This window comes from Lemur catta, chromosome 23 (genome assembly GCF_020740605.2).
Source record: "Lemur catta isolate mLemCat1 chromosome 23, mLemCat1.pri, whole genome shotgun sequence".
NCBI classification, from domain to species: domain Eukaryota; kingdom Metazoa; phylum Chordata; class Mammalia; order Primates; family Lemuridae; genus Lemur; species Lemur catta.
In genome coordinates this window covers 21283968-21311871 of record NC_059150.1, presented here as the reverse complement: position 1 = coordinate 21311871, position 27904 = coordinate 21283968, and the positions used below count along the sequence as shown (strand labels likewise).

General features: G+C 35.3%; 1 protein-coding gene across 1 annotated transcript in view; it reads right to left on the bottom strand.

Moving 5' to 3' along the window:
• Positions 1 to 27904, bottom strand: part of HMCN1 (hemicentin 1) — a 404331-nt gene that overhangs the window by 114894 nt on the left and 261533 nt on the right. Inside the window, exons 37-48 of the mRNA XM_045536051.1 lie at positions 24482 to 24583; positions 23505 to 23681; positions 22655 to 22806; positions 21389 to 21512; positions 16834 to 17009; positions 14058 to 14154; positions 9381 to 9503; positions 8572 to 8733; positions 6944 to 7225; positions 5751 to 5918; positions 1316 to 1429; positions 650 to 736 (exon numbers count right to left, since the gene is read on the bottom strand). Of these exons, the coding sequence (XP_045392007.1) occupies positions 650 to 736; positions 1316 to 1429; positions 5751 to 5918; positions 6944 to 7225; positions 8572 to 8733; positions 9381 to 9503; positions 14058 to 14154; positions 16834 to 17009; positions 21389 to 21512; positions 22655 to 22806; positions 23505 to 23681; positions 24482 to 24583 (1764 nt within the window). The remainder of the gene's footprint in view (positions 1 to 649; positions 737 to 1315; positions 1430 to 5750; positions 5919 to 6943; positions 7226 to 8571; positions 8734 to 9380; positions 9504 to 14057; positions 14155 to 16833; positions 17010 to 21388; positions 21513 to 22654; positions 22807 to 23504; positions 23682 to 24481; positions 24584 to 27904) is intronic.

Genomic DNA, 27904 nt, shown 5'->3' with positions numbered 1-27904 from the left:
CCTTTGTAATATGCAGACATGTTAACAAAAGGGGACAGTTTTGTTCTTGGATCATCCCCACTATCAAATAATGCCATTTTCCCACCAAAACTCCTACCCTATTTCTTTGAAATGAAATTTAAAAAAACAGGAAAAAGAAAGGAGGGCATAAGCACAGGGAAGGAAAGAGAAAATAAAATGAGGTATGGCAGGAAAAACCTACATATAAGTAGAAATAATAATTTTTTTAAAAAAAGAATAATTTATCAAGTTGAAAGAGAAGGCCAGTACCTGTCTTCCTTCCTTCCTTCCCTCCCTCCCTTCTCCTTTTTCCTTTCCTTCCTTCTTTCTTTCCCTCCCTCCCTCACTTCCTCCCTTTTCTCCTTTCTTCCTTCCTTCCCTCCCTCCCTCCTTCCCTTTCTCGCTTCTCTCCTTTCCTTCCTTCCCTCTTTCCTTCCCTCCCTCCCTTCTTTCTTGTGGGTATTTCCTTTTTGTCTCCACAGAATCTGAGAGGTTTCCTCCTACATTTCTACCAGCTATATTTGTCTAGAATTCAATTTCAAATGCCCATTATAGTAACTGGACTTTTTCTCAACCAGTTAGGATACATATTGGTGGCAATGGCTATCAGTGGGGGGGGGGGCAGAAGTATGAGAACTGAGCCCCTCACCTGTCACTGCACAAGTCAGCATCACACTCTGCTTCTCCTTTACCTTCACATCTTCCAGTATATTTTCACCCACAATATGAGGTGGTACTAAAAAAAAAAATAATAATAATAAGTAACAGCTCTAGCAGCAGGCCTGATATTTTATAGTCATCTATGTTTATATTATATTTTATTAAACTATAACCTTCAAAATAAATCCCCAATTCTCATTCATTATTTGAATGTCATAATATTATTTTGATCAATTCTAGTTTTAAGATACATTCTAAAGTTGTATGTCGTGAATCCAATTACAGTGAATTTTATTGTAACATAAATCATAAAGTCTGGATAAAAAAATGTGTCAACAAATCAATGAGTAAAAACATTTATTAGACATTTATTTCTCCCACTATAACTCTAATATGCACTCATATTAAAGAAGTCATTCAGCAATTCAGAATATTGTTGAATAATTGTGAACTGACAAGACATGGCATTTTAGCCATTTTAATCAGACTGATGCCTCCAAACAATTTTAACATGGAATTCTTGCCAAGAGTCCCAGTTCAGGGGCCAAAGAACACATCAGCATGAGATCAAGCTGTAAATCAATTTTAACTCTTCTTCCAGAATGTATCTAAGCCAATTCAATGTGTTTCTAGGTATCGCAAGTTATTTAAGTACCTAATACTGAAAGTCCAAAGATTTTTCTTTCTTCACCAGCTGCATTCCTTACAACACAAGTATACTGACCAGCGTCTTCCATTCTGGTTTGCATCAACCGAAGGGTCCTGCCTCCTGGAAAAGCAAACCAGCAGATGACTTAAAAAGAAGACTGACACTTTACAAGTTGTCCAAGTGATGCTCAATTTAGGTAAAAATTTAATCAGTATGTTTTGGAGGCCTTTAAAATAAATTTATGTCAAGCATTTTTTAAAAAAAATAATCACTATAGAGGCTGGGCACAGTGGCTGACACCTGTAATCCCAGCACTTTGGGAGGCTGAGGCAGGAGGATTGCTTAAGGTCAGCCTGGGCAACATAGCAAGACTTTGTCTCTACAAAAAAATAAAATAAAAAATAAAATTGCTGAGCATGGTGCTGCATGCCTGTAATCCTAGCTACTCAGGAAGCTGGGGTAGGAGGATTGCTTGAACCCAGGAGTTTGAGGCTGCTGTGAGACATGATTGTACCACTGTACTCCAGCTTGGGTGACAGAGTGAGACTCTGTCTCTAAAAATAAATAAATCACATGCTTCAAGCCTATATAAAACAGAAAACATAATTCAGAAAAATTTTCTCATTCAATAAATAAAAAAATACAATGTTAGGTGGCAGACAGCAAGCAAGAAATAGAATTTCACAGAGAAGGTGATGTTTGAATGCAATCTTAAAAGGCAGGTATATTTTAACACATGAGTTGAGAGATGCTATTGTAAGTGGAGTATGAATGAAGAGATAGAGGTAGAAAGCAGATGTGTAAAACGGTACTTAAAGCAGAGCAGGTGGAAAAAACAGTAAGAGATGAGGCTAGATAGAGTACGGTCAGATTCTGTAGGCCGTTGAATGCTATGCTAAAGAATTTAGACTGTACTATGTTCACTAAAGTCTATGGAAGCTTGTGAACAAAAGAAGGTCATGATCTTATTTGTGCTTTAGAAAGATAACTGTTACAGGATGTTTAGGACAAGATTACTAGTTTGCCACTGAACACATTAAAATGGGAATGCCAGCAAGAAGACTAGACCAGCAATCCAGATTTGAGTGACATCAACATAAAAGGGATGGGCGACATTGTGAAGACTGACTCCCAGCTTTCAGCTGAGTTTCACAGAATCCTATAGCTACATATATCAAAGGTCATGGGGTCACCTCATGCACTACTATAACACTGATCTTTTTTTCTTTTTATATTTTGAACTTTGTACTGTTTTGTTTGAAGAAATAGTTTTCATCCAAGAGATTCATGCAGACTGAGAGTGAAAGTAAACTCTAAGGATAAAGGTAGAGGAGGTGACAAATGAGATGAAACCGAGCTTGCAGAGAACTAAGACACACACCAAGAGAACAGTCCTGGAAACCATTTGAGGAGTAAAGTTGAAGAAAAAAAAACCCAGTCATGTCTTAGATTTTGTAGTAATTTTTTAGCTGGTGTATTTTTGCTTAGCACCATAAGTTGAAATAAAAAAATTGTAATGGTTAAACATGAAATTTTCATGTAAATATTCACCTGAATCTGGTTTTGCCAAGTGTTTCCATCTGTTTTCTGTTTATACAAGCACAACCAGCTGACACTGAGCTTTTTCTATAAGCAACCTCCCCACCCTCAACCCACTGAAAGGTGAACTTAGTAGTGTTTTATTCAGACAGACAGAGCTGGTTATCTGAATCCAGTCTTTTTTTCCCCAACTGAATTTAAGCAAACAAAGTTGAATACAGAAATTATCTACATATCTTTTTAAAAACTTACGTAAATTAGGAAAGGATTCAAGTACGCACTGCTACTTCAGATTAGAGAGACCATAATATGATCCCAGTTGAGAGAGATTAAAGCGATACAACTTCCATGAATTGTTGCCAGCTCTCCAAACCTCAGCTCACAAGTCTCATGATCTTTCATTTCTCTTTGTTCCCTCATCCTCTCACTTAATCCAGTGAAAAACAAAAGGGTTCTGACAGTAAGTTATATGGAGATGTTTTTTGTACCTATTAAATTTTTATAGCAGTTATCTGTTCTTGGCAGATAACTTCGTAACAATGGTAGGGTCTTCACCAAAGTACTGCTTTCAGAAAAATTGCACTGACAGTCTCAGGAGGACTAATCTCAAGGAAACAGAAGTGTGCAGCAGACCGCGGACCAAGCAAGGCATATGCCATTCATTTGGTTCTCATTCATCGATTGCACAAGACACATGTTCAGGCTGTAAAGCTGAGTAACTCCTTTGGCAGCACCACAAGGTGAAATACTTTTAATGTGTTCACTCAGGGATCCCCAGCTGCTAGTCAAGCAAAATAACACTAGATAAAACCAAAAACACCACTCCTGTAAATCTATAACAAGCCAGAGTATATCCCTTTATCTTGCCTTTTTCACTTCCAGAAGCTCTGATGTACTTATTGTATTTAATAAGAGGTCCTACTTTCTCAGCAACTGAACATTTTTTTAAAAGCCAAATCATATAAATATAGTTTCAAGCCAAAAAGATAATCTGTTCAGGCTTTTGGTAATTAAATCTTAATAAAATCTTTGCTATTACCATGCACTTCCTAAGATCAACAGAGACTGAGTCCTGTGAAAATGAAAACATCATAGTAAGGACAGAAAACTTTCCCAGGACTGGGAGACCACAGACATCCAGGTTGTTTATGGCAATAATGACAAACAGGTATTGGATGCTCATCATAGAGGCAAGTACTGTGTTAACTGCTTCAGACACTTCAACCCATTTCATCTTTACAAAAATCCTAAGAGGCAAATACTATTAATAACTTCACTTTACAAGTGATGAAATGGAAATTAGCAAAGTTAAGTAACTGGCCTGAGGTTATAAATAAAGTATTATAGGCTATAAATGTGGTTAATAGCAATGTGCGTTCATCAAGCTCCTATCATTTATGAGGCTAAGATCAGGAAGAAAGAGAGGGACCTTGGGTTATTTAGCCCTAATTGCAACACCAGGAAAAGATCTTTTCTGGAAATGCTTTCAATAGTGGCAATTTAAACTTTCAACAGATTTAGGGGCAGGGAGCTTACGGCCACTTAAAGTAGCTCATCTTGACTTTAAACAAGCTAAATACTTTTTTTAAAGTTGTTTATATTCAGACCCAAATCTGTCCTTAGGATCTTCCATACACTGACATTACTTTTAACCTTGGAACTAAACAAAACCAACATAGTACTTTCTACACCATGGCTTTTCAATTATTTAAATTTAATTTGCATTAGGCATCAAATAAACCACAAGGTTTACTTTTCTGAGCTAAATCAATCAGATGTATTAATTATTTCATGATCATTTATCATCATGGTTATCTTCCTTTGAAAATATTATCAATAAATCCTTATTCTAGTCTTCCTAGTAAGGCCTGCTAAGTCTAGGGTACAACTGATCTCTTATTTTTCTTATTGGAGAAAATATAGTTTATTAATGTGGCAAAATACTGCTTTTGTCTTCTTGGTAATCATATTATACTGTTAATGCACACTAACTAACACAATTCAGAGATCTTTTTATATTAAGAATTCTGAATCTATACCTCACCATAGTTTTCATCATTGGTTTTTACTCTAAGTGCAGAAAGATTATAAACTAGTACAATCCTAGATTTTAAAAAGGCCATCACAAACCTTACTTAACCTTCATCTTGTTAGGTTTAACTCAAAAGTTCCAGCATGAGGTATATTTGAATTTGGATCCCTTCATTCAACATATTAGGTATTTTTCTAAGTATCCAAGCTTTTCACTAACCACAAACTTGGCAAGATTATCTTCCTAGTCTGCATCCAAGTCATTACTAAAAGGGGCCAAGTGCAGATTCCTGTGGCGTACCTCAAGAAACCTCTCTCCACGCTTACATTGATCCATAAATGACAAGCTATTCACAGGTTTTCCTAAATAATTATATGAGGACTAAGCTGAATATCTCTCTTACAATAACGGTAAAGTCTTAGCTCACAGGAAGCTATCTCATCCTAGAAATATAAACATCATTGAGATTAGCCATGAATAAGTTGAAATACTTGGATATAGGGGTATGTTATATAATACGATTCACTGCAGACTTTGGATCTGATTTCAGCACTTCTTTTAATTCTTCACTTTTCAGATTGGTTGTTCCTTATTGTAGCATGAACACTTTGACATCCCCATGATTTAAGCCAGAAGTGAGTCCCAAGATTTATCTCCTAAAGGAGTCTAGAGATGTTTGCATATTTCCCTAATTGTAATACACCTTCTGGAGTTCTTTATTTTTTATTAATATGATTAGTGAGTATTATAGTAAGCAGCTAGATCAAAAAGGAAAATAAAACAATAAAAACACCAAGAAATCTGAAATTAAGGAGAAACTGTGGCCGTATGAAGCTAACGGGATTATCAGGCTACCAGAATTTCTAATACCTGAGAGAATCCTCAGGGAGCTGCTAAGGCTGACAGGCCACCCGTCCTTCAGCCAGGTGATGGAAGGCAGGGGAATTCCTGAAGCTTCACAAGTCAAGGACACAGAGTTCTTTTCCACCACACTGATATTCTCAGGTGCCCCATGGCTTCCTACGATGCTTGGAGGGGCTGTAAGAGAAAAGAAAACAAATAGGAAATGGAAAGGAAAGTAGCTAATGCACATCAAACACCGAATCTCAAGCAGCTTATTGTTAATAATAAGGCTTCCATTTTCTGGTCACCAGTAAGCAAAATAAGTAATCACAACAATGAGTGATTTTCTTGTGTGTGTGTGATATTCCTGGAAGTAAAAACGTCATTTCTTCCCCATTCTTAGCAGTAAATGACTTTTATATTGTTATTCCAATAGTGGTTAGTGATTTTGTATGAGTTACTCATCTTTTCTGGTAAATTTGCAATATGGATTCATGATCTTCTTACGGGCAAGATTTTCTAAAAAGTAATTCTAAATCCTAAAAATTAAGAGTAATCTAACAAAAAGATACTTCAGATTAATTCATTTTCTCTTTTGTATTGTGATTCATTTTGCTTTGGAGCACACACCGGTTGCAAACTATAGGTTATGAACATTGAGCTTTGTACGTGTTTTCACTGGATTTAAGTTATAAGATTTGTGTCCCTTAAACCTACCATTGTTTCTGTAGATTTAAAAATTATACTTCAAATTTTATGCATCCAAATAGTTATCCTGTGTATGTGTATGCTTGGTCTATTCCTACTGACATTTAGGGCTCATTGATTAGAATATTAAAGCTAACTTCAGTATAGTTCATGCCCAACTGATGAACTTATGTTTATACTAACCTAGTTAAGCTGGCAAATTTGGAAAACATATAATAAAGGAATTTTACTTGGGATAGCATTGGACCAAAAGCACTTAAAGAAAACAATTTTCTATTTTACTATGTGCTTTCCTAAAAGAATACCCAATATGTGCTTATCTCAGTAAGGTAAAAAATGTGAGGCCAGGCATAGAAGGATAAATGATCAGATTGATCTAGGAAAGAAGTATATGTTTTAAAAAGGATGGACTATAAATAAATGGCTTTCAATAGTTAAGGCCTCTACTTTCCAGCCAGGACGTTTGATTATATCAGCCAGTGAATAGACCTACTGAGCCTCCTTTTACTTACCATGTACACTTAAGTCATATTTTCTGTCGGCCATTCCTGCTGCATTTACAGCAACACACACATAACGGCCTGTGTCAGATACATGAATGTTCTTCAGCTGAAGGATGCGACCTTCATCCAATATTTCCACTCCTCTTGCCTTGGTCAAGGGGCGGCCATCTTTCATCCAGGTGACTGTTGGTTGAGGAATACCCTGCACCTCACACTCCAAGGAAACACTCTTGCCTCGAGTCACAGAAATTTCAGTAGGGTGGCTGCCACTGTTGGTTATGGTTGGTCGAACTGGGCAGGGGGGAAAGAAAAAAGAAACAAATAGGAAATGTGTGCTTCAAGTCTCGCACAGGAATTTTCATCAGCCAAAGTTAAATACATTTTTTATGTTAAAATATTAACTCCTAAAGAAAAGACCCAGGACTATTTGATATGGCATTACTATATTGAGAGGTGGAATTCTCCAATGTTTCTAAAGGGGTTCATACCTGAAATAAAACTGTCGGCACAGTAAGAAAAGGATGTTGTGCTGTCTTTAATGCGAATATTTGAACTTGTCACATGTAGCTCTGCTTTGCATAAGTCTTCCTAGTACTAATTTTAAAATGGACACTGACACAATGTCTATTACCTTTCCTTTCTTCCTTCTACCTTCTACTATGGGAGTTGGAAAAGGTGATTGCTTCTTGTGGCCCCATGAATCAATTTAGGCCTACAAAAATCTAAATGGAGATCTGCTAGGGGTTTGGGGGGAATTTTTTAATAAAGAGGAAATATACCACCCCTTTCCCTTCATCTTGCCTTCATTGTGAATCTGACGTCACAGCTGCAGCAACCTTCTTGAGACCATGAAAGAAGGATCAGAAGAATCCCAGAGCTCTTGCCTGATATGATGAAGCTACTGACCAACTCCAGTGACAAACAGCCAACCTCAGAGTTCTCATTTCGTGATAACATGAACCTCTACTTGTTTAATCCACTGACAGCCAGTTATTCTGTTACCTGCAGCTAAATTTACCTAACTGATATTGACTCTAAGAACAAAAATTAGATCAACTCTAATACACATGTGTGTGGAAAGAAAAATGGGCCAGCTCAAGTAATCCTGTGTTCTAGTCCCAGTTCTGCCACACACAAGCCATGTCCCCTCCGTCAGCCATGGGAACCTCTCTGAGCCTATTTCTCCACATAGGCAAAAAATAGAGGCAGTAGTTTTGTCTTCGATAACAGCTCACGTAAAGATTAAATATCTCTGTAAATATTTTAGGAGCTCTAAAATCTTATACAAGTTAAATATTCTTTAAAATAAAACATTTTTACATATTATAAATACAGTGCTACATCATCCCCCTCCACACATCCACTCTTCTGCCCCCAATAAATTATGACCACACCGAAGTGTCTGCCATTGGTGAGCTGAGCAGAGTGAACAGCTGCGCTGCTCCACACGTAACAGCCAGAAAGAAGTAACTCTTCTCTGGTCTTCTCAGCACAATTTAAATTTGTGGGTAATATGATAGTTATACGATAACCAGATTAGTTTGAATGAATATTAAACATATGAAGAAAATGTTAAAGGGAAGGATGAAAAGATATAAAAGGCAATTGTGCCAAAGCCTGGCTGATTAATAACTTACTGTAAACTTGTAGATTGTAATCTTTCTTTGCAGTTCCAGCAACATTCGAGGCCACACACGTATAGAGGCCTGCATCAGGTTTTTCGGCGACTGAAATTTGTAACTGCCTGCCTCCAGATAAAATTCTAACTCGCCCCATAGAATCAGCGAGCACTGGAGAGCCTGCAAAGAAAACCAAATGACAGAATATGAAGCAAAAATATAGAGCATTTTGTATACATACTCTGGATAGTATGAATACTTATTTATGTGCTTCCTAGGTCAAGTAACTAAAATGTAGGTGACCCTGCAAAATAATCCTGCCCTGGTGTGCAAAATGAAGGAGGACTAAAATTTAAATAAATGAAAAATTAAGCTGATCGAATACTTAGTGGGCACAAGTAAGTATTTGTCGATGCATAAATTGAAAATATGTTCGACGCAGAATTTAATCTTAACGTACGTTGCAAAACTGTCACAATCACAGCAAAAATATTTAATTTAGAAAATAATTTTTAAAATCTATTTTAAAGAAGAAAATTTAGTTGTTTGAATGATGGATTTTGGATGATTATACCTACTCCATAGTGCATTTGATTAAAAACACAATCAATGCAGGAAATTAATTTTTTCTGGTAAGTAATTAGTCTTGAAAATGAAGATTTTTCGGCTGGATAGTGTAAAAGTATCACAGGTTGCACACTTAGTATTAGCATTTATTAATAGTATGAAAACCCCAGGAATGTTTATTTATAAACTGAGATGTTTGTCAAACCAAATAAATATTCATTTTGTATTTAATTTTATAAATTTCATAGATAAAAACTGACCTTTCTTCTTCCAAATGAGATTTGGGGGTGGAATACCACTTGATTCACACAGTAGACTAATGAGATTCCCTTCAATGATTGTAAGTTGAGCAAGTTCATCAGAACCATAAATATTTGGGGGTACTGAAAAAAAAGGGAAAATATCATTTTTACACTCATTTCATAGAGAATTTTCCTAATACTTTACCTGCAAGAAAAAAAGTCTGTATTCAAATGACATAAGGAAAAAATCAGTATGTGAGGTTGACATATTAATATCATATTAAAAGTCACCTGAAAGATGTAGAATAAATAGCTAAAAGTAGACTTCCCATTTACACAGATATAAATTTAATTATCAAAATATTCAGAATGGCATACAAAGAAGCTAATTTATTATAGCTTATACAATAGCTAACATATTATAGCTTATTACAATATAATATATGCACCTACCAAGTTTAAACTTAACCCAGTCACTGGTCCCTAGCCAGCTTTGATATCTCAGATGCTGAACAGAATTGGAAAATACAAGGCATATAACATATAGTAAAGAACAGAGGCCCGGGGGTTCTTCTAAGAAATGGACATATCACCTATTCTAGACTGCCCAGCCTGCTTCCCTACTAGCCTGCCTCCAGCTTCTCCCTGGAACCTTCAAAGTGAATCCTGATGACCCACGCTTCTCAGAGTCTGGAGTCTGCAGATGCTGGCTGAACTCTCCCCTAAGACACTTCTCTGGCCGCAGTATATGTCAGATGGTGGACGCTTGTTCTTCCAAGCTCCTGGAAGGTGAGAAGTGGGCAAATCCTCTTCTACCCACAGTGCAGCTTCCACTTATTGTTCAAACATACGCTTGTAAAAGCCTCTGTTCCTTTTAGGCTCATACCATCTTTTTCTTATCCCCACCTGTAAACCTGTATTCTTCATCTACCCACTGAACAATTTGGTACTTGCTTTTAAACGTCCTCTTCATACCAAGTCTTGCCATCATTCTATATGAACTCAAAACCCACATGTGTAACCAGTCTAAATACTCTCTACTCAGTTCCTTGATCTGCTCATCCTTTTCTCCATCAGAGGCCATACGATGGCCCTTTTCGTCATCTAGAACATTCCTCTGACAAATTTATAAATTTAGGTCGTTCTCTGACAACTGCTCTATCCTTCTTGTTCTCTCTCACTCAATTATTCCCAATTCTCAATTTATTGACCTAATTGAATCTCAAATCCTTTCACCTCTCAAAAGTATCTAGCTGCCTACTCTTTTTTTTTTTTGCTGATCTCTCAATCCAGCTTAGATTTCATGATCAATAATTCGAACTGTTCCATTGCCAATATTCTCAAGTACTTTGCACTTTGGTCCTTCCTATTTAGAAACACCTTTACTCTGGATGAATCCTACAGTTTATTCTGTCATCACTTATACCACAGATTGAAAGTTCTACAGAACAAAATGACATCATTACATAGATTGCTGCTACTATAAGTTCGTGATCTCCATCCTAAAGTCAACCTTCCTCTACCTCCATAGCTTCCATAATACAAATACTTGCAAATGCAGACCCCCCTCTGAGATCTAGACTTGTATATCCAGCTAGCTATTTAACACCTCAACTTGGATGCTTTAGAAGCACTGTCAACTTGACTTGTCTGAAACTCACTTTGCCACCTTTGTTCCCCCTGTGAGGGAAGGACATTATGGTCCACACAGCCCAGGTGGCTAAGCCACCCAGTCATCCACCCTTTACTCTTCTTGTTTCCACACCTCTTCATCTAATCAATTAATCATGTTGATTAGATATATCTCAGGCCTATCTGCTTTCTTTTAAAACACAGATCTGAGCATCCCAGTCCTTCTTTAAATACATTTAATATATTCTATTGTCTTTAGAATCAAATCCATACTTTTTAAATTGATGTAAGAGGCCTCTTCACTCTGCACCTTTTTACCTTTCTAGCTAATATCTCCTTTCCTCTGCACCACAGCAGGCTCCATGGTGAATGATATTTGGCTCATTGAACACAGATATTGTTCTTCAGGGCTTAGTATTGCCTCTGTCCCCTTCACAGAGTTAATGCCTACTCATTCTTAAGGTCTCAAGTAAATGTCACGTGCCCCATATGTTTTTCCACATAACCTCCTATGATAGCTCTTAGAAGATTTAATTTTAATTGACTATTTAAAGATTTTTCTACACCAGCCAACTGTAAGTTCTATGAGAACATGTTTGTCCTTCTAATTAACCTCTCTATATCTACACAGGCCATAGTGCCTAGAACATGGAAGGCTCACCATAAATATTTTTGAGTGAATCTATTCTTGATGTCTTTCTCCTCTATCCTTCATCCTTTTGTTTACTGCATTTTGCTTTCCATTATTAAATTGCTTTTTGTTAAGAGGCATTGGTCTGCTTGTTTGTAAAGTACATTTTGTAGTTTGTGACTAATAACATCTGCAATGCGTGACGTTATTCATTCGCCCATCCATCTATCCACGTTCAACTTATTCATTGTGTTCTTCTGGGAACACCGTTGTCTTCAGTTTTCATGATACATGTTTTGCTGAGTTTTCTCCTACCTCTTTGACTGTTCCTTCTCAGGGTCCTATTTGGAGTCTCCTTTTACTATCTCCCTTCTGATATGGTGCCCTTCTTAATGGCCCTTGAGAGTCATTCTATATGGCGCTCTTCTATACACATTCTTTTTACTCTTTTCAAGAGATTTCAACTGCCACCTATATATTAATAGCTATGTATCCAACTTTACGTTTTAACTCTTATCTCTCATAAACTATAAGCTGATATTTCTGACTACCTGGAGGACAGCTTCACATGTACAGTCCACAGGTACCTGAAATATTACATATTAAAAATGAATTCTTCATTTTCTAATTGATCATCAATCCTAATTTTCCTTTTCTTTCTCTTTTTTTCAATCTTGATAAAACTTGGCCCAGTGTCTTATCCATATTATTGGGAGCTAAATAAATATTTTTCCTTTTTGAAAGAAATGAGGAAGGAAGGAAAGAGGAAATGGAGCATGAAAAAGGATGGAAAGAGGTAGAAACAGAAGTTAATGACAACCAATATGTAGTAAATATAAATTTACTATATAGTAAATTTTACTGTTAAAAAGGTAATTAATGAATGGTAGTGCTTCTTATAATCTGCCTCATGAATTTTTAAAGCAACAATAATGATTTATTAACAAGGCATTTTCTACATCAAGGCATGCTTTTAAATTATTTAAAAATATTCATTCTTCATTGGAATCAAATTATTTCTTGTAGCTTTCTTTTTAATTAAAATATGTTTGGCCAACAAACGTATGAAAAATGTTCAACATCACTAATCATCAGGTAAATGCAAATTGAAACTACAATGAGATACTGCCTTATCCCAGTTTAAATAGCCATTATTAAAAAGTCAAAGAACAATAGATGTTGGCGTGGATGCATAGAGAAGGAAATGCTTATACACTATTGGTGGGACTGCAAATTAGCACAACCTCTATGGAAAACACTATGGGGATTCCTCAAAGAAATAAATGTAAACCTAGCATTCAATCCAGTGATGCCACTGCTGGGAAGCTAACCAAAAGAAATGAAGTCATTTTATCAAAAAGACACCAGCACTCGAATGTTCACTGCAGCACAATTCACAACTGCAAAGCTGCGGAATCAATCTAAGTGCTCTTAAGTTCACAGGTGGATAAAGAAAATGTGGCATGTGTACATGCCATGAAGTACTACTAAGTCGAAAACCAGACACCATATGTTCTCACTAATAAATGGGAGCTAATAGCCGGGTACACATGGTCACAAAGTGATATAAAAGACGTAAGAAGCCAAGAAGTGGGGAGGGTGGAAGGGTGGATATGTGATTAAAAATTTACCTATTGGCTACAATGAACACTATTCTGGTGCTGGGTACACCAAAAGCCCTGACTTAAGCATTATACAAGATATCCATGTAACAAAAACACTTGTACCTCCTTAATTAATATTGTGAAATAAAAAATAAATAAATAGAATAAGATACGTTTTACAATAAACTTTTATAAATCAAAGGTAAGCTTCAGCTCATGATCTCACTAATTAAAAAGTTTAAACAAATACAACCAAAATTAAGAGTGCTAATGTTATAAATGAATTTAAGTATTTAAAATAGAAGTGAATATGCTAGAAATGGAAGTGCTTTTTTAGCACCCAGCCACAGCCAAAAAATTGTGATTATTCTTAAGAATTACCTTAACTGGTAACAAATGGTAAAATTTCAAGTGAGAAAAGCTTTTCTCCCTGTTGAGCATTGTAATCCCATCTCCCAAGACACAAGCACATGTATTCTCTCTCTCTCTTATTCACACACACAGTTCACATACATAATCTGACCTTTTGACTTATTTTCAATTGACCAACCTTCCACGAGTTCCTAGAGAAGGCCCAACCATTACAAGATCATGGCTGTAGAAGCTAACAGGCATGTTACTCAGGCAGAAGAGAATCATTCAACATCAACAAGGAAGTTGATCTATAATTGCTCTTGAATAGTTATATGAGCTGTACTGACTATTGTCCATTTATATATTATTTTCAATTTTGGTTACACAGATGAATGCCATTTTAAAAAATGATGTGAAGAATAAAGGATTAAATCACAGGCTACATCATGTACTTTACAGGGCCTGGTTGCTTACCCCAAATGTTGACATTATAGTTTTTCTCAGTTTTTCCTGCAACATTTGTTGCTTCACAAGTATAACGACCAGTGTCTTGAACCTGGGCATCTTCAATCTGAAAACAAAATCATGCTCTGAAACCACAGTTTCTATTTCACAATTGGGGGTTTTCTATTAATACTTTGTGCTCTCTTATTTCTCAACTTCATTATGAAGAACTACAAACACATAAAAAGTAAAGAAAATAGGAAAATGAAAGCCTATACACCCATCATCCAGATTTAAAATTTAACAGGATTCAACAATTTTCATGTATGTCATATCTTATTTTAGTCTGGTTTATATTAGTGGCTGAAGGTCTAGAAAGGCCTTTTAAATACAATTCAGACAAAATAGCAAAAGAATTTATAATTTTTGATAAAGTTATTTAGGGCTTTAAAATATACAATCCTTATATAACTAGGAAACTGTTCAATAAATAACACCTTTATTATTGGTTTATTACATATGCTTTCCCCCCACACTAGATTCGTAAGCCTCTTCAAGCCAAGTATTATATTCAATTAGTTTCAGTCTCTTAGTACTCAGTTTGATGCTTGATCGATGATTATCAGTAAATAAATTTTTCGTGTATTTATGTACAAAATGTATCGATATCCATTCACCATTCATTCATTGACCATTTAGCAGTTATTACAAATTTGTACTAGGTACTGCAGGCAGGAAATATAAAGATAGATATATATAATGTAATATATAGTTTCTGATTTGAGTTTACAATATCACTGAGAATATAAAGTATGTTAACACAAAAAGTTTAATAAGTTTAATATGTTATAAATAATAACACAATACAAGAACTACAATAAGCTGTATGTGACTTATTACCAAATAAGTTTGCAATCACTAATCCCTAAAACATTCAAAAGAAGGAGAATCATTGGAGTTGGAGTTATCATTAAAAATGTTTAGGATAGCAGGGGTGCCCAGGCATTTGACAAACACCTATTAATCAATTGATGTGAACAACAGAGCTAGAATTAGATAAAAGCACAGATGGAGAACTAAGGAATATCAGACCTGAAAATGTACTTAAAATCCAACCTCTTCATTCTATATATCGCTAAGGAAACTCAGAATCAATTAAGAGATCTAAATTTCTCAGTCACATAATTAGTGGCAGACCCACTCAAATCTGGAGTTCCAAGCCCTTAAAGTCTATAAGCACAGGCTTGCACATCTCATAAAGAGAGTTGGGGGGAGGGTAGAATAGAGAGGAAGGATCAGTATTTATTGAGTGCTTAGTGTGTTCCAGGATAAATAAAATGCTGAGGTTATATTACTTGATCTGGTTAAAGGTGTGTGCATGATAGTGCGTAGGTAAGATAGTTTTATCTGACCAATCAGGTTTGAGTGCTGCAGACATTTTCATTCTTCGGGTCTTCTCCTGCCCCCTTCAGTGGGACCCGGCCAGTCTCCATGGTGGAGATCAATGGATCCCAGGATTTCTTCACCATCACCCGAAGAACCGAACTTACACTCAATGAGATTTGCACTGACACAAATGTCTCCTGTCATTCAGCCAAAACTAAAGTTTAATATTTTGACCAGGTACTTTCTAGAATGCTGGGCTCTGCCTCTAAGCATGAGCAGTGCTTTTTCTTCTTTTCTTGTTTTTCTTTTTCCCTATATATCTCAAATTGGCTTATCACTCTTTCTTTCATCGGTGATTCTGATGAAAGGTCTTTTATTTCTCACCCAGCTCCATTATTACAGGATCATAATTCCCAAGATCTCCATCCTTGTCTCTAGCATATACCTTCATGCTCCCTCCCACTCACCCCTATGCCTCAGTCCTCCTAGGGTAAGCTGCTCAGCTCACTGACCTTCCTATATACAGACACCCACCTACCATTTCTCAAGATTCTCTTTGTTCACCAGTAATAGCCTTCCTTTGCCAAGAGGCTAGGGGGTAGTTAGTAGTGCGAGTTCTAAAGCTATACTTGTGTTCTAATCCAATTTATGCCTCTTAGTAACTATGGCCAGATTATTCAGCTAGTCTTCAAGTTTCTCAGTTGGCTTATTACAAGGATTTTATAAACATTCAGTGGCCTTTTGGCTTCCTGAATCCTAATTCCTTAGGTTAGCTTTCAATGTCAGCTCAAATTAACCTTATCAACATTATTTCCAAATATTCACTTTGTTAAATTCTCTGTTTCAGCCAAACTACCATACTTGCTTGCCTTAATCCGGCGTTTTGTTTCATCTACCCTTGGAAAGCTAAATGGTCTTCCAAAACAGTTCCAGGCAACTAGGGCTTCTTTTGCTATCCCTTCAACATATATTGCCTGGACCATCCACTTGGTAATTGACTCAGATTTACAGCACTTACTGCATTTTTCAACTGAACTGTTAGCTAATTTTTCATATACTTATGTAAAGTTGGAAGACATCAAGGACATGAAATGTGTCATACTTATCCAGAGCACCTAAAACAGGTATTTACTGACTGGTTGAGTGACTGAAGCTGAGGCTCTGCTTAGACTGTTTCTATAATATTTTCCTAGAAGCATCTTTTTGAGATGGCCTCTGGATATGCACAATTAAATATTTAAATCTCGCTAACCAGAAAAATTAAAAATATTAGAAATCTTATCAATAAAAGGGTTCCTAGAATTTTGTAAGGTGAAATTAGTAGAACATTTGTAAAAGCCAGCCAAGTTTAATAAGGATAATACTGAAGCCATGAGTTTAGGAATAACACAAGATGAAGTAAATGAATCTATATCCTTACCTCTAACACACTTCCATTTTCGGAGATACTGAGGCCTGGTTTCTTCAGCAAGTGGCGGCCATCTTTCAACCAAGTAAGAGTAGGTGTGGGAACAGCATCGCTCTGACATAGCAACTCCACAGCTTGGCCAATGACGACAGAGACGTTTTGTTCTTCTCCCACAATATTTGGTGGAGCTAAGTGAAAGGTGGGTTTTCTTTCAGGATAAAACAGGCCAGTACCCTGTTTATCTTCATTAATCATCAGGACATATACTGAATAACTTTATTAGTTCTTTTAAGATGTAGGATCACAATCTTTCTAACATAACTTCTTTGCATCATTCGATTCAGAATCAAGTGTCAATAAATCACTGATTAATGTATTTCCATTGAACAAAAATAGTTCTCACTAAATTTTTATTCAAAACATTTTTAGAACTGGAAGTTCTCACCAAGTGCCCAAGTAAGAAATCTCTGGAACTAGATGTTACTGCTTAAGGTTTTCAAAGTAATGAATCACTCATGAAATATTTTGGAAACAGCAATGAATTAAAAGCAAACACACTTTCAATATTTATTTATATTTTTTGCAAAAGAAATAAATTCATAGTCACAGAGGCAAAATTAAAAAATAGAGTTGGAAGAGATCATAGAGCTCATAGTGTGCAAGACATAAAATGGGTGACAGATAATAGCTTGTGCAAAATAATATGACAAATCAGCGACAAGGCTAGGAGTCTTCTGACTTGCAGTTTAGTGTTCTTCTTGGTTTTCCATGGTGCCTTGTCCACTTTCTATGGAACGAAGACCATGTGGGATAAATGATACAATAAAGAACAAAGCAGTCACTGACCAGCTGTGCAACATACACACGATTACATAGAAAGAGGAAATGAGTTGAAATTTTAATGAGATTAAAACTAGAATTCCCTGGCTGTAAGGCTTGTCAGATGCTGAAATGTGTTCTTGGAGAAGTTTAAGGAATCTCCTTCCCTTGGGTGTATTAAAGAATAGAGTAAACAATCATCTGTCTTACATGGTTTAGGTACAGCCCTGCCAAGAATGAGAGGGTGGGCTCCGTAAGCTCTCAAGGACTCTTTCAGGACTGTATATATAATAATTCAGAAAACACAAAGTAATGATGAAATCAGGCCTGTTATAAAAGGGCCACTAGAGAAAGCACAGAGGGGAATTTCCTTGGCCATTTCTCATTAAATCCTATAACTATTCCGGATTGTAGGAAACTTAACATATTTGTAGCATTTTTTTTTTTTACAAGGTTAAGTTGGATTGAAATGAATCCTAAGAGACTTTGCAAATGCTTTGGCAGAAACAAGATTTTTGTGGTAAGGAATATTATTATAGTCTATTAGCCATAGTTTCAGGCTTGATAACCCAGCGTGTGGTAGGATGACAATGAATGCAATAGACTTTGACTACAGCAGTAGCATCATGTTTCTGTTACTACAAGATTTCTCTGGTACCACATCTACTACATAGGGAAAGGGATATCTAAAGGGCACTTTCACATGCTTTTTCTGGGTGCAGGACTTGTGCTAACCCCATAGGAATTGATGCTAGAGGAAGAAATACTCTGAACAATGGCTGGGACCGAAAAATAGAACATTTGTGCAGAGATTCATGATGTTTCTTCTGCTAAATTTAATAGCACACAGACATCTGGTTCTTGATAAGGTTAAAGTAATCTGTGGGGAACAGAAAACAGTGGGATTGTTTTTGATGTGTGACACATTAGATAAAAGATACACGATTAGTCTGTTTGAGATTAAAACTGCTATAAAAACAGCAAAATAAGCACAATTAGTGCCACTTTCTAAAATATGAAAACAGATACATTCACAAGTGTTAGCACAGGATGCCCAAAATAGAAGAGCTGATTTCACAGCTTGGAAATAATTTTAGGTAAGGTATGGTCTCATTGGACAAAAAAGTACAACTGTAAAAAAATGTTTATCTTAGATTATTTGTAGAATTTACAAAAGAGCATGAATTCTTTATGACTGCTTGCAAAAGTGAAAGTTGGAAACAATTGTAGATTGCAGAATACTAATTTATTTCCAAATATTTTTTCTTCGCTTAATTTTCTTTATAGCTAAATGAGTTGAATCAAGTCCAAAAGGAAAACAGATTTTTAAAACTAAGAAAAAATGCAAAAGCAATAGAGTATTTGTTTAAGGGACAGAAATTGAAGCACAGCTAATTAGAGCTAAGGATGTATTTTACCAAATACATCTATTTTTTCTGTCCTGTCTCTCATTTCCAACTTTTTGTTTAGTCTGAGATGGGAACAAGGTTCTACCCTTTAGATCCTCAGCTTCCTCAGATGTTATCCCTATTTTTTCTTTTTTTTTATGGTTATGTTGCTTAGGAAGGGGTATATTCTGGGTCTGTTTCTCATCCTCTGCATCATACTTGTTAAATTTATTTACCAAAATCAAAATTGCCATAGGGTTATGTTTGCTGGGATGCTAAAGAATGTGTGATCTTCAAGGAAGTTCTCTGAGCTTAAGTTTAAAGAAAAGGTACTATGGAAATCCAAATCTTTTAAAAACTCAATTCTCTTGTTTTGGTGTCTCAGACATATGGTAAAACATACTTTGAGTTTATACAAGGGAGAAAAGTTTTTAAGGAGCTACTCTTATTATTGTAGGGAAAGCTATTTTATCCACTGTTTCATCCTCCTACTATAACATCTGCCCCCACAAACACAGTCCCTATAATATAAACCTGAAGGTCACTTACCTCTAGGGATGAATTCATTAGGCTCCAATGAGACACAAGATTGTCAAGGTTATTATTACAAATACTAAAATATAACTTATGGAAATTATACTAATAATAAAGTATAGATTGGAAACTCATTTTAGATTAAAGCCTGTTTTAATCTTACACCTTTCCAGTAACTTGCTACATATCTATTTCAAATGCTAAACACATACACACATTCTATCAGCTAGCCATTTGACTTTTATACCAGAAGAAAAATCCTGGTTTTCAGCCTAAAGAGGTTGTATGGAAGTATTTTAGCAAGTGATAAAGAAAGTGGTGCATGTTTCCGTAACTCTTGGAAAATATCAACTCTTTATAATCTCCCGAGTCCATTGTTCACACTAGCCACTGTAGAAATGTAAGGGGACAAACCCAGATTTTTAGTGATGACTAAAACTCAGTCCATACTGATGTCACCCCTCTACTTCCTTGCTAATTACTGATAGAGTTATTGTGTCACATACTTTGATTTATTGATTAATCATTCTCAAAGGATATTTTAGAATAGAAGCCTTTCAGTTCCTCCTAAAGCATAAAAGTGACCCAATGCAGGGAAGAAGTTAGAATTCTTGGGGTCGGGCATGGTTATCTTAACATATCAGCAAATCCGGAGGTTGGATGTGGACCCACATTAATTGCAGTAGCAATGGGGAAAAAAAAAAGGCATGGAGAGCCCTCTGGTAGTGTACTGATGCCAACTGGGACTTTTTCCTTTAGTTACATTATGATCTACACATGTTGTAACAAGGGGCCTTTTTACCAAAAACAAATCTGACAATACATGTAATTTGTGATCATTACATTTGCTTTTGGTCAACGTATAAAGGGAAACCAAAATGGTCCACATGGTCTGGAGGTTAAAAAAAAAGACAATATATTTCAAACAGGAGTGAATTGCTTTGAAGTGTGGTAGGATTTAAAGGAGAAGGCCTGCACTAAACAGAAACTCTTCAAGAGGCCATGGAAGAAATAATTTCATTATTCCATGAACCAAGGAATATAATGCAAATAAGACACTGAAAAAAGTCTGAAAGAGTTCTAAATGTAAACGTATACTGGAATGTAGGCTGACAAGCATAACATATGATTGGAGGCCAATGAGAATCCACCTTTCTTCTAGGGGATTTCTGCTGTGATAGACTCAGACATTCCCTTTTGTACCACATGGCTGCATTGGTAGGCTGCATGGGTAGGAAAAAACTTGAATTTTGTCTAAATTTATGTTGAGTTTAACTTTCTGTTTCTTAAATAGTATTTAACTCATAGACATAGTATTGATCACAAAATACACTGACTGTAAATATAATGAAAAAGTAATAAAATCACGGCTTTCAGTACAATGGTCTTGAACTCTTGGCCACAAGTGATCCTCCTGCCTCAGCCTCTCAGAGTGCTAGGATTACAGGCATGAGCAGTGGCTGTAGCATCCAGCTAGAACGGATGAAGAAAGCTACTTAAACAGGTACTTGGCTTTGGTGAGAAGATTCTGTCTTCCAAATTGCCGAGCTGCTATTCCATAGTCATGTTCTTCGAAGTAGTCTATAAAACCCACACTCTACATGCTGGATGTATATATTTTAATTTGTCAGAACTTTAAAAAAGGAAAATCAGTCAAGGTCATTTAAATATAAGGCAGAAAGAGAATTTGATTTAAATTGATCCTGTAATTATTATTTTTATTATTCACTTTTTTTTATTGTCAATCACTTCCCTTAACTTCCTCAATGATCTTAGGACCCAAACACATCTATATCAGAGCAGAAGTAGAGACTAAAATGACTCACCGTACACTCTGAGGTCAATGTCCCTTTGTTTCTCCCCAGCAGCGTTCACGGCCACGCAGGTGTATGTTCCCGTGTCACTGATCTGTGCACTGGTCAATGCTAGGATGCGACCCCCAGAGAGAACCTAGCGACAGTAAGAAAGTTAAGTAACCAACATGCCCCCTGGAGAATGGTAGGTGCAACAGACCTTTTCTCGTATTTTCTGAGACTGATAATTGACATTTTCTCTAGGATGATTTTCACTTGGATATTTTGAAGCGGGCGGCCATCCTCATATAATCCCTCTTGTTTCAGTGCAAGAACGTGAGAGGCTACACCCAAACTTGGGAATGACCACTGAAAATAAGTCTTTATATAAAGCACCAAGTGAAAGTTAAATTTCATCCATATTTACTAGAGGGAGAGAGACAGAGAGACAGAGACAGAGACAGAGACAGAGACAGAAAGCCACCGGGGGAGAAAAATAAGTAGCCTCTAATTTTTGTTTGGACGAACAGGTAGAAAGTTAAAATTAACAACAAAGTTGTAGCCAAATTATTTAATCAGCCACATTCATTTTCCTTTTATCCCACTGATTCAGTTGTTTCTCTAAAATATTGACATAAGCTCTGGATCTTCTATGATCTCAAATTCTGAAAGCATTGGATTTTCAAGCCAAGTTGAACAAGTAGAACGTTAGGAGAACTATGTTCTCTGTGAGGGAAAATAAAATTAAACTTTAAATTAGATATATGTGCTCTGTCTGTGTGTTTAATTCTGAGTCAATGTAATACACTTAAACAAGTATTTTCTAAGACTCAATTTTATTTTTCATGATTTTTATTATAATTTTTATTATTTGATGTTTTCACAGACATATGTATGCTCTGCCTGGTCCTCTGCTTCATTATTATTTTCAGACCCTTAAATATAAATTCTACCAGGAAATTCTTGTTTCTGTTGATGAACATTTCTTTGTATGAAGTCTCTCTTGTGGTAATAGTGCAAAGTGGAGTAAGACAGATAGAAAATAACAGATGTCTAAAACAAATGGTCCAAATATAACAGCTACAAGTGAGGTACAAGTACTCTTAGAAATACTGAGCTTTTAATGAATTGCTGAGGAATACTAATTGTGCATCCATGGTATTTACAGTTGCATTTGCATATGGTTTTTATAACATTCGTGAATCCTTGTTCTCCAGATCTCTTCAACAGACTTACCTGTTTGTACTTACGTATTGAATAACTGAGTGGTAGTTTTCACCAAAGAAATGAAATGAGTACCTGTATTCCATTAGTGAAACTAGAAACAGGGCTCCCATCTTTCAGCCAGGTCAGACTTGGGGCAGGGATGCCTCTGGCTTCGCATTCTAACCTCACCAGATTATTCACCACCATTGCCACTGTGTTACTGCTGCCAGAAATAGATGGGGGCACTGGAAAAAAAAATGAAAGTAAGATATGTTAACATCACAGGTTCTGCCATCTCAAAATAATGAAAACTATATGCAATGTCCACAATAATGTGTTTTTACAGGTGGGTCTTTATTTGTTTTTTGGTAAGTTCTTTCACACCTCATTTGAGATCTAAGCACAGCCATCCTGTGAGGTAAGTAGGGCAAGTATCAATATCTCTGTTTTTAAGAGGAGGAAAAGAAGGTTTTGCTAGTTTATTTAGGAAATCCAGATTTTAATGCCAGGGTGGATTTTTATTTCTTGATTTCCAGGCATACACACATGTGTCCCCTTTTACTGTATCCACTGTACTATGTTAACTACCAGCTCATCTTGAGAAGCATTATTAGAGATAATAACTTGGAAACATTCCTTTAACCAATACCTATGATTCTGCTAGAGAGTATTTACAAATGGGTTTATTGTCATTAGCTAATAAGAATGTAAATAACAATTTCAACAACTCATCTAAAGCAAACTTAAGTCAACAGCATGTGAGAATCGAGCATTTTAATAGGAATCAGGAATAACAACATTTATCAGTTTTAGAGCACAGCACCCTTACATAAGGATGATAATAACACACTCTGTCAAATATTTACACTAGAATTTTACAGAAGCACTTAATCATTTTGAATACTTCTTTACCCAGGATGAATCTAGGAGAAGTAGCACTAACCATGAACTTGCAGACTGTAAAACAACTCTGTCGCTCCAGCTGAGTTAATGGCCACACACTTATACAGGCCGGCATCTGATATCTGGGCACTTTCAATACCAAGGATCTGCCCTCTGTTCAAGAAAGTCATGCTGGCGGAGCCTGAGAGTGGACGATTATCTTTGTACCAGGTAATAACTGAAAAGGAAAGGGGAGAGATGATCTATGCAAAATTGTTCTTTTAAAATTAAATACACTAAATTGGATCTTAACCAAAATAGTCACAATTGCTTTCTTCTTATACTTATCATTTGAGTGTAATGTGTTTAAAGAAATATCTCTTTAGGCTTGATTTTTAAGAGATGGAAACCCTAAGAAAAACACCAAGAGCCAAGTCAATATGAGTCCTGAAAATGAATTTAGAGAAAAGATATTCTTTATAGTATCTCTAATATATCAATATTGTTTGATAAGCCACCTTTCAACTTATTTCTTTTTCTTGTGTATTTCTTTGCACCTATAAAAGTTGAATATGTGTCTAATCAAAACTAAATACCACTCACACTATCAGCCTCAAAAAATTTATATTATTATTGATTCATATGAATAACCTATCAGTGATGGGAATATACAAAATGAAGTGGTAGTCTCATTAGAATGACAGTTTGGCTTAGCTTCATTAAGGTACTTTTAAAAGTTAAAAATATATTTTTCAACATAAATGTATGTGGGTTTTGTGGCTACTATTGACAACAAGATGATTAAGATAGTCAAATATTTCTACATTGTTTAGATGGACAAATTATTTCATGCAGTTAAAAGCAATGAAAATTCAAAAATGTCATCTACCTAACTCTTACATTCTTATCAAAGTTTTACTCTTGAAATGTATCCTATAACCTTTCCTTTATTAGTAATTAAGATATTACACTCACAACCAGTTTCAATTATTCCCAGAAATCTTAAAATGTTACTAAGGTACAGAGTCCAAAACACACCAGGTGAAGGGCTCCCAGCTGCCCTGCACTCGAGCTGCACAGGGCTGTTCACCACCACGGTCTCGTTCAGCATCTTCCCTGCCTCTTCCAGACTGGGCGGTTCTGCAAGGGGCCCAGACAAATCATTATTTCACAGAAACAGCATATTTAAACTCAAATTGTTTGCCCAGTAGTTTTTTTTCCTACCTTTGTTTCTTTCAGACATATGCACTGATAGATTTGGAATAATAGTATATTATTAAGTAGAATTGAAGAACAGGATGAAGAAAAAACTTAATTAGCTCTCTAGGTCATATACTTCTGTGTTCCCAGATAGGAAAATCTTTAAAATTGTAGATTAGTAGAGGAATAAAAGAAAGTTAAAGAAGGATGGTTTTTATTCTAATTAATCTGATCAGTTTAATGATGAATTACCTTTACCAGAAAATAATCTACTGTATTTGAACTCTTGTGAAGAAGAAATCAACATGTCTCAAGATATTCAACTTTATTTTTGGACAGTACTTTCTTAAACTATTTCAGAATAATTAGAATAATTTTTGTCTGTTTATTCACAGGTTGTATCTTTTGATATAAAATTTATAATTAAATTGTTCATAAAAAAAACAGAAACTGACACTTTCAACTTTAAATAACCACTGGTAATACTGCTCTATTATTTTAATGTACTTGTAAAGTAGGAACTCATACAGTCTGAGAGGTAGAATGTAAAAGGAATAATAATTTGGAACATCATGCCAGATGTTTTCAACAATATCTCAAGGAGCATGAGATACGTGCCAGGATGAAAAAATTACAAGTGAACTAAAGGTTCTGTCTTGTGTGGAGAAGATGTTATAGATATAAATTAGTGTTTCAAGTTAATAGAAAAAAATACATTTTAAGGATTTGTTAAATTTAACACAGTGCACTAGAGACTCTCACTCCATATATAATCAAATAATCAACCCATTAATATACCAAAACAGGAAAGAGGGAAAGAAGGAAAGGAAACAAGAGAAATAATGAGAATTATATAAGATGGCAGAAATAAAATTAAATATATAAATCAAGAGCATATATGTGAATGAGGTCAGTTCCTTGTTTAATAGACTTTTTTGGCACTTTTATTATAAAAGGTAGATTTTTAACACTTTCGTGGGTTGAACTATGGTTAACACTATTTTTTAAATTTAAAAATCTAAGTGGATAAAAAGCACAAAAACCCACAAAAATTTTGATAATAAAGAGCCGGACAAAGATATAACAATTTGACATCAATTTCCAACAAACTGGTATACAAAGCAAAAATCATTAAACATGACAAAGCAGAAGGCTTTGTATGGATTAAAATACTATAATTCATGAATAATACTTTATAATAACAATGCTTTATACATTGAATAACAACAAAACAAAAATTATTAAAAAGTTTATTTGAAAACTCTAAAAATGGTACATTTTAATATATCCTACTCAGAAGTTGTGTAGTGAAAGAAAACAATAAAAGTACTTGAAAAATAAAATTACCCATCCAGATTGTGTATGCATGTGTGTATTCATAGTTACCAAAGAATATATATTCTTTTCAAATGCCAATGTAATATGTTCAAAATGGAATAGTAGGACACAAAAATATAAATAAAGTTTTTTATAACCACAATTTAATAAGACTATTTTTAAAAGCATGTAAATCAATAACAAAAATATAAAGCTTTCTACGTGGGAGAAAACCTCATTAAATGAAATCAAGATAAAAGTATAGGCTTAAAAACACAGATTAAGATGAAATTAATTAATATTAAAACCTATGGGATGTCACCAAAGCAGTACAGTACTTAAAGGAAATCTTAAGCCTTAACTAGCACATTAAAAAACTAAGAAATAGTGAAAATAAATGTTCTAAGCATTCAACTCAGAATGTAGAAAAAGACCAATACTATAAACCAAAAGAGGCTAGGAAGAAAGAAATAATAAAAATAAAAGCAACATCTGGGTTATTTCCTGTTTGGGGCTATTATAACAAAGGGTCTACGAATATTCTTGAACAAATGCATTTTGTATTAAATTTATTTTCTTTATTAGAATTTAAATATCACCTCTTTGCATTTTTTAGTGGTGGCTCCAGGGATTACAATATGCATCTTTAACATATCACAATCTAGAGTTAATACTGTACTACTTTAATAAATGTAAAATATAAAATCCTTGGAAAAAAAATAAATAAATAAAAGCAGAAAAAACCACCAAAGAAAACAAATTGACAAAAACAAAAAAAAACAATAAAACTCAAAGTTGTTTTTTGACAAATCTAAAACGAAGTCTGTCCTCAGAGATGGATGTCCTTTTGGGCCAGATCTCTGTTTTTTGGGAGTTGTTCCTGAAGACTCACCCTAGAACCTACTCCTCCTTCACTACAATAATTCCTTTTGTATTCATCTAATTCCATATATTAACACTTCCTGTTTGAAATGCCTAGATGTTTCTGTTTTCTGCACTGAATTCTGATTACAAATACAATATTTGAGGACAAAAGACCTTTAAATATGGCTATCTGACTTTTCCAGCTGGAAAAGGAAAAGGAAAAATAATCAGTCCATGGCACATTCCTTCAAAGCAATTATTTAAATACTCACTTGAAGCCTTCTGGACTGAAGTGCTCATTGAAGGCTTTGACAGACTGCGTAGCTGCTGCAATAAAACATTATGATGGGAGTAAGACATACAAGAGCTATGAAGTGGGTTGGCTATTTCTCACTTCACTAGAGAACTTAAAGAAAAAAATATTGGATGTCAGCAAGAATGTCCGTCAGAGTAAGGACTTGAAAAATCCACTTCTCCTTTAAAGAAACAAAAACACTGGAAAAACTGTCAAAATCAACTTTTTCAGAACTCTGGAAATCAACCAAAGACTTGCAACAATCCATGAAGTGTTTATTAAAAAAAAGAAAAGAAAAGGAAAAACGAAATCACTAAATCTCATTAAGACCAGTGAACTTTTTGACATTTTAACTTATCTTATTCCTATCACCTTTTCCCTGGCTCTGTCAAATGTGAAAACAAATAATCCCATAATCACAATGAAAAAAGCAGCCTAGGAGATACCGAGGAAGCAGAATAGGTTTGGAAATACCTAAAAGCACCATTCTGAGAGAACTGTCATCATTTGACCTATTTGGCCCTTCCTTAGAATTTACAGGATTTGTCTTTATTTAACTCAACTCAGAGTTGTGTCTGCACAAACCTTTTCCCCAGGAGTGTTTTAACGTCTGTAAAAACAGCCTTTTTAGAATTTTTTCAAGAAAGTTAGTTTCCTTTGCTTCTAAGGTAAATTACCTCAAACTTGGTAGTTTAAACAATATATTAATAGTTTTGTAAATCAGAAGTCCAACATAGCTTTATTAGGTTAAAATCAAGGTGTCAGGAGACCTGAATTTCTTTCTG